Source organism: Lygodium microphyllum, chromosome 1 (assembly GCF_053477565.2).
Source record: "Lygodium microphyllum isolate KBCC chromosome 1, Lygodium_microphyllum_v1.1.10, whole genome shotgun sequence".
Classification (NCBI taxonomy): domain Eukaryota; kingdom Viridiplantae; phylum Streptophyta; class Polypodiopsida; order Schizaeales; family Lygodiaceae; genus Lygodium; species Lygodium microphyllum.
In genome coordinates this window covers 180,599,293-180,607,502 of record NC_141135.1, presented here as the reverse complement: position 1 = coordinate 180,607,502, position 8,210 = coordinate 180,599,293, and the positions used below count along the sequence as shown (strand labels likewise).

At 40.5% G+C, this 8,210-nt stretch overlaps 1 protein-coding gene across 1 annotated transcript; it reads left to right on the top strand.

The window, feature by feature from the left end:
* The first annotated feature begins 6,682 nt into the window (after positions 1 to 6,682).
* LOC148042044 (non-specific lipid-transfer protein 1-like) lies at positions 6,683 to 7,781 on the top strand. The gene is made up of 3 exons (XM_087689050.1): positions 6,683 to 6,841; positions 6,938 to 7,188; positions 7,548 to 7,781. The coding sequence occupies exons 1-3, from the start codon at positions 6,749 to 6,751 to the stop codon at positions 7,555 to 7,557; spliced, it is 354 nt and encodes a 117-aa protein (XP_087545176.1). The 5' UTR covers positions 6,683 to 6,748; the 3' UTR covers positions 7,558 to 7,781.
* Positions 7,782 to 8,210: the final 429 nt, after the last annotated feature.

The window sequence follows — 8,210 nt, the reverse complement described above, 5'->3', positions numbered from 1 at the left end:
TTAGACCATATCAATGGATGCTTAGATAGGATCCAGAAGTCCTAATACATTGCATATTAAGGGCCAAATTTATGGGAAGGATGTGTTCATACTCGTGGACAGTGGTAGCACTCGTAGTTTCATTAACAGAGTAGTCATAGACAGGCTGAAGTGTTTTCCCACTGATTTACATTAGCCATTGAAGGTGCAAGTTACCAATGGGGATGAAGAAATTAGCACACAAGTATGCCCTGTTGTTCACATTTAGCTTGCAGAAAATTTTGGAGAGCAATTGGATTTAATTGCATTAGAAATGGGGCCTATAGATGTTGTCTTGGGTTGTGATTGGCTAAAAACTTTGGGCACTATAACCATGGAATTTTCCTTGTTGTATATGGAGTTTGTCAGTGCAGGAGAGCTCATTCACTTGCATGGAATTCAAAATGATAGTGAATTTTAGCTCATTACCAGAGGAGACAACTCAAGAAAGAGTTCAAGAAACGGTCCCAAATCTTTGTATTGCAGTTAAATAAAGAAAATTCAGATCAATCCACTAAAACAGTAAAGAATCCAGCATTGAAAACTCTTTTAGAAGAGTACAAGGACCTCTTCCAAGTACCTACGGCACTACCCCCTAATAGGGCAGTTGATCATCCCATAGATCTGGAGCCTCAGTCAAAGCCTATGAACAAGCCACCTTACAGATTGTCTAGGTGCGAAAGAGAAGAAGTTACCAGACAAGTCAAATAATTACTAGACATGGGATTCATTGAGCCCAGTTCTTCACCATATGCTTCCCCTATGTTATTGGTCAAAAAGAAGGATGGATCTTTCAGGATGTGCATATACTATAGGGATCTTAATAAGATCACCGTGAAGAACAGGTACCCTATTCCACCCATAGATGATTTGCTGGATGAACTCAAGGGAGCTAAGTACTTTACAAAGATAGATTTGAGGTCAGGCTATCACCAGATCCGCATGAGGGCAGAGGATGAGGTCAAAACATCATTTCAGACTAATCGGGGGCTTTATCATTTCTTGATCATGCCTTTCGGGTTAACTAATGCACCAGCCACCTTTCAGAGCTTAATGAACAAAATACTTCAGCCCTTTCTTTTCAAATTTGTGTTGGTCTTATTTGATGACATCCTCATCAATAATAGATAACTGAAGGATCACCTTTGGCACATGAGGCAAGTGTTTGATGTATCGAGACATCATAGGCTCTTTGCCAAGGAGACAAAATGTTCTTTCATGCAGATGGAGGTGGAATACTTGGGGCACATTGTTAGTGAAGATGGAATTAGGGCTGATCCTACGAAAGTGCAGTGTATAAAAGAGTGGCCCACACCTGCAAATACCACTTCACTTAGAGGATTTCTTGGTCTCTCATCATTCTATCGCAGATTCATTAGGCATTATGCCACTATTGCAGCTCCCTTGATGGATAGGCTTAAGAAAGAGGCCTTTTTCTGGGATGCCATAGCTGATAAGAGGTTTAATCACCTCGAAGAATTGCTTACCTCGGCGCCCATCTTGGTCTGCCTAGATTTTTCAAAAGAATTCACCATTCAGTGTGATGCTAGTGGCAGAGACATAGGGGCTATATTGTTACAAGTGCATGGAGTTATAGCATTTGAGAGCCGCAAACTTGCTAAAAATGAGATGACCATGAACGTATATGACCAAGAAATGCTGGCCATCCTTCATGCCATTAAGAAATGGCACCCCTATTTGTATGGCAGCAGATTTAGGGTCAAGAGCGACCATAGGATCCTCAAATACTTCCTCTCTCAGTCTAATCTTACCCCTAAACAACGCAGATGGGTAGCTACATTGCAGAACTATGACTTTGATATTACACATCCATGGGGAAAAGACAATGTAGTTGCTGATTCATTATCAAGAATGTGGGCTTGTAAAGTTTCAGCCATCATGGAACTTCATAGTGATTGGATAGAAGAGCTTCAGGAGGCCTATTTGTTAGATACTGATTTCAGCCATATTTTCCAGAAATTACAACAAGGTCATGTAGAAGAAAACTCTCCATATCAGCTTAAGAACGGTCTCTTATGGTTTCAGGGCAGGATTGCATCGCATACACTTCCCCATTCAAGCAAAAGATCATGCAAGATATGCATTCTTCCCCTACAGCTGGTCACTTGGGCATATTTTAAAAACTTATGACAAAATTGCTAAAAGCTTTCATTAGAAGGGCCTATGGAAGGATGTAAAGGATTTTGTCTTGAGCTGCGTGTCATGTCAACAAAACAAAGACAGTACCTTAAAACTAGTTGGTTTACTACATCCATTGCCTATGCCCGAAGGCAAATGGACACACATCACTATGGACTTCATAACCGGCCTACCGATGACCAAGAAGGGGTGGAACAACATCTATGTAGTTGTGGACAGACTCAGCAAGGTAGCCCATTTCATTCCTACAAAGACTCAATATAATGCTTCTCAAGTAGCTAGCCAATTCATGGAACATGTTTTCAAATTACATGGCTTACCATAGGTAATTGTGCATGACCGGGATACTAAATTCATGAGCAATTTTTGGCAGACAGTTTTTAGCTCTATGGGCACTCAGTTAGCCCCTTCCACTGCTTACCATCCATAGATTGATGGCCAAACAGAGAAGGTTAACAAGTGGCTGGAAACTTACTTGAGGCATTTTTGTTATGATGTGCAGAATACTTGGGACTCATGGTTGGATCTGGCTGAGTTTGCCTATAATAACTCTATACACTTTAGCATTGGAGTTTCACCATTCGAGGCATTGTATGGCTATAAGGTCCCCCCCACGGTTATGTTCAATGATAAAATAAACCCACAAAGCAAGGAGGAATTGGATAAAATGCAGGCCTTACTTCAGCAATGCAAAGTCAACTTGAAGAAAGCTCAGGATCAAATGAAGCTTTATGCTGTTGAAAAAAGAAGGGATGTTGAATTCTAAGAAGGGGATTTGGTGCTTTTGAAGGTGCCCAAGTCCAGATATGCCACCCTTAAGGATGGGTCTAGCAATAAGTTGGCTCACAGATTCTATGGGCCATATCGGATTATCAAAAGAGTGGGAGACTTGGCATATCGGTTAGCACTACCGCCATCCACGAAAATTCATAATTTCTTCCATGTGAGCCAATTGAAGCCCTTCATTGGATCATCAGTGGATTATGTTGAGGAGTTACCATCGATAGATGAAGAAGGTATCATTCAATACATACCTAGGCAAATCATAGAACAAAGGGAAAAGAAGCATCGCTCTCGCTCCATCATGGAATACTTGATTAAGTGGCAAGGTTTACCACTTGAGGAAGCTTCTTGGAGGCCAGCTTCAGTTTTGGAAGATTTTCCATACCTATTAGAAGAAGATTTAGTTGAAATCTAGCTAACTGTGGCCCTATTTTCTCTTAGATTGGCTGCAGATAGCTCTCTGTTTCAAAGCAGATTTTACCTTGCACTATGGATAGCAACGGACACCATACATGGGCTAAAAGTACTCCTCGAGAGCTCCGTTTTGATATATGGTTACAGAAAGTTATGACAAATTTACTACAATAGGGTCCTGTAGTAAACAACTTGATGTCCATTGTCTGCAACTCACATTTACTCAAGATACTTGGGTCAAATTTCATTTTTTATAATTTCCCAATAAGACCCATGTAACATACATACCCCAATGACCCAACATATGCAATAATACCTCATCATTCATTTGTATATCCTTGTAATAATGCAACAGAGTAGTACTCTGATCTGCTCCTACCCAGCTAGCATAAGTGCCCAAATTGTTTTTTAGGGCAAAAACCTTCGGTGGGGATGGAATGTAAGAGAGGGGGATTTAATAAGGGGGAAATACTAGCTACACTGGTTGGTATATAAGGTGTTAAGGACTTGATTTTTTATCATCAGATTTTAATACAAGTCTCCTTTCATCTTCATCTCCTTCTCCAAGCTCTCATGGCTTCTCTCTCTCTCATTGTCATTCTCTCTTTTTCTAGTCTTTCTCTCTCCTCGTCACTCTCTTTCTCTCACTTCCTACAGTATTTCTCTCTCTTTTGCACCCTCTCTCTCTCCTCTCCTTCTCTCTCTCTTGTCTCCTTCATCACACCACCCACCCAAAACCTCACTACTATCACTTAAAATAATGATCCTCAAGTTATCAACGAGATAAAAATAACCCATCTTACAACTAGTGACATACTTCACGACCCTCAAACTCATCCAACCACCTTTCCCACTCAACTAGAGGTTTTTAACTTAGTGATGAAAATTCAGACTCTTGTGCGTGTATAATGAAATGTGCTCTCTCAAGTGCATGTGCAACTAAAATTTATTGCACATAGCTACAACGGCCCCTCATGCAGTGTAAGTACTCAATGATGGTGTAAAACGTGCATCAACCCAATCCTTAACATGGAAGTATGTGAAAAAATCGGGAGACGACCCCCAACGAGTGTAGTGTATTAGAGACAAGTGCAATGTGAAGTGGTCATGAACCCATAAACCCTGTAATGTGCAAAATTTTCGGTAAGAGGACATGCCTATTCCACAATATTCAGTAGATTTAACAAACTCTAGCTCCAACGTGTTAAAAAAAACTCCAATCTCGACCAAGGCTATCAAGTTTCCATACTAAAAAATCCAAAAAAAATGACAAAAACAAATCATAAGCTAATACAGAAAATCCAACTACGAAACGACAAAACAATCAATTATGTAAACGACTAAGCTAACAAAATTCCAACCTATCTATAGATTTTCTAGGGGTTTTTAGTTTTCACAAAAACACTTGACAACATGTAGGACCTAGGCTTTTCTCCTCTCTCTCCTTTAATTAAATCAAACTTCTTTTTAAATCAAAAGTTTCTGTGCGGAGAGAGAGAGAGAGAGAGAGAGAGAGAGAGAGAGAGAGTGTGTGTGTGTGTGTGTGAGTGAGAGAGAGAACAAAATACTAAGAGAAAGATATAAAGAGAAAAAAAAGGAGGAGAGAAGGAAAAGAGAGGAGAGGGGGGAGAAGAAAAGGGGGAGAGAGAGAGAGAGAAGAATAAGAAGAAGAAGAAGAATAATAATAATAGAAAATTTGAACAGGGAGAGAAAAGATTTAAAAAAATGTTTAAAGAGAGAATGAAGAGAGAGAAGAAAAAAAAGGAAAAACAAGAAGAGAGAGAGTAGGAAAAGAGAGGAGAGAGGGGAAAGAGAGAAGAAAAGCAGGGAGAGAGGGGGGAGGGAGAGAGAGAGAGAGGGGGGGGAGAGAAAAAAAGGGGGGAGAGAGAGAGAAGAGGAGGAGAAGAAAAAGAAGAAAGAGAAAAAAAGGAAGAGAGATGGAAAAAAGAGGAAAGAGAAAAGTCTTTTTTAAATTTAAACATTTTTAAGAGAGGGGGAAGAGAGAGAGAGAGAATAAAAGGGAAGAGAGAATATGAACATAAAGAGAGAATTATAGATAGGGGAAAGATAATATTTACATACTTTAAGAGATTGAGGGGAGAAAAAAAGAAGAGAGAATATGAACATAGAGAGAGAAAAGATAAAATTTTAGAGAGAGAGAGAGAGAGAGAGAACCAAAAGATGAGAGAAAATAAACTAAAATAAAAGGCAAAGAGAGAAAGAGAGAGAGAAAATTAGACAGAGAATTGGGAGGGGAAAGAGATATGAGAAAAAAATTAGAAACAAAAAGGGAAAAGAGAAGAGAAAAAGAGGAGAAATGGATTGCTAAGTGAAATTGTCATGTGATACATTGCTTGCCGCTTTATAGCCATGAAGTGGCCTAGCGTTCCACCTTAGTGCCCACAGAATGCTGGTGCACCATTATGGGCAAAGAGAGCAATTGGTAATCGGTATACTTGTAATAATAATAATATATATAGTTCACGAAAAATATTTTTCGTAGCATATACAAAAACCTTTAACTCAAATTTTTATAGGGATTTTTGAATCAAATTACATGTACTTGCCATTTTTATGACTAAATTTTTTCCAAAGTTCGAGATTTTAAGCCTTCTTCTTTCAATTTTGAAGGTTATTTTTTTTTTCCATCAAGGCAGAGAATTTATATTAATAGAAAAGAGAGGACAATAATACAACGAGTAGGGGAGGCTTCACCTAGAAGCCAGTGATTTTAGTTCTCAAGTGTGTGGCTTCCATGCCGAGGTCCCTCTGTATGCAGATCGTCAGATTTTGAAGGTTATTTTAAAAAATTTGCAATTCACTTTACATTAAACCTAGGTTTTTGGTGAACAATGGTCACACCAAGGTGATGAGCGCATGGACGGTACCAACCTGACGTCGTAATTACTATAGTGTAAGAGGTTTGGATGCAAAGTTTAAATCTAATAAGCAAGCTGCAGCGGCAAGAGAATTCAGATCCCAGAAGAAGGAAAAGAGCGGAGGAGGTTGGTGGCATTCATTTATTAAAGATCTGATGGGAGTCGCATCATCATATCTGTGCGGAAAGCAACGTGTGTCCCTCTCTCACATATTACATTTTCATCGACTGACAAAGGTCAATGGCATTTATGAGCGAAGCCCTGGTGATCGGTTGCGTGCCGCCGTGCCTTTTATTAATACTTATTTATTAGTTTAGTATAAGTATATGATGTTTATGATTATGTTTATCACTATTACTATTATCATTACATGTAATGTAATGTAACGTAATTTGGGTGAGGTGAAATATATAGCAAGTCGCAGGAAGAAAGAACAAAGTTGCGAGTGCGAACTTACGCCGATCACACAGGCTGTTGGTGAGAGAGAGAGAGCGATGGCAGGCCGATCTCTCTGCTTGCTCCTGGTAATATCAGTGCTCATCGTTATGATGCATGCTAGCACTGCGCAAACTATCTCTTGTGGTGAGGTGAGTTACTTCCGATCCATTCTTGAAGCCTCTACATCCGTGTTCGTTATTGAACGAGCTGACGAGGTAGCATGCTGATTGTTGCGGCTGCTGCAGGTGCTTAGCAAGTTGGAAAATTGTGGGAGCTTTCTTCTCAAAGGAGTGGCTCAGCCCGCGCCTGGGTGCTGCACTGGAGTCCAGCAATTGAACAACCTGGCCAATACCAAGCAGGCCCGGCAGCTGATCTGCTCATGCTTTGAGAAAGAAGCCAAGTCCTTCAATCCCAAGCCTTCTGCCGTTGCTGCTCTTCCCGGCGTCTGCGGCGTGCCCTTCCCGTACTCCTTAAACCCCAACCAGGATTGCAGCAAGTAAGCTTGCCCTGACTCCAGAATCAGTCCACCACTTCTGAATTGCTGCTGGACTTCTATGGCTTTGTAAATGTTGTCATACAGTAAGAACTTCAGCTGGGTAGTGTTTAATTGCGTTGATTATAACAAAAATTTCTATCGCACTGAAGAAGTGGACGTCGAACTTGGGATTAAGCTGTTCTGATACAGTAAGTTCTTTAGTTGGACGGGAACTATTCTAATATAGTGATCAAAGTTTCTCAAATAAACTCTTAAGAGCGATAGATTTCCTAGGATTAACTCATGTATTCAATGACTGTTCGTCTTCATCGCAAAAATCTGATTACGTGATATTGATCGAATCTCTTGTCATGCTGCAGGATACCATAAAGCCCCTCGCTTACTCGGAACCAATGCTTGTCGATAGGATGGAGACTGCGGGGTCCTTCGCTTGGCAGTTTACAGTGCTAACTATACTTGTTGATCTAGCCTGTTGGCCATAGTATAGGCTTCGTTCTCCTGAGAAACGGCCTCTATGGCTTTTGGTTGAACGAAGGTTTTGCGCCATGGTTAAATGCACGAGATTGAAGTGACGAGTGTTGTCATCTTCCTGGTTTCTGAAGGCTGTAGTTGCATACTATTTTAACAGAGAGAGAGAGAGAGAGAGAGGTGTTACGAGTACAACTAAAATGTGACCTCTAAAATGAAACGCGAGATTTAAAACATGGGTCGACTGAAGGTGCTGTGTTGAGAGTAAATGGTGAGACAACTATAACTTTGCCTAATTCGTGTGAGTATGCGGGAGTATCCAAAGGCAGTGCGACCTATTAGTACGGATACTGTAGTATCTAAAGCAGCGCGACCAGTTATCGGCACTTGTAGCCTGGCTGGGTGGAGGTAAGTGCAATTGAGTGTCCGGGGATCCTGCCTCATAATAATGGTCGTTTCTCTCTGGAAGGTTGAAATCTCATCATGAAAGTCGGTTCATCCTTGTGAAGATAGGAAGGTTATTAAGTTAATCCTACGCACGGTACACTCCCGGG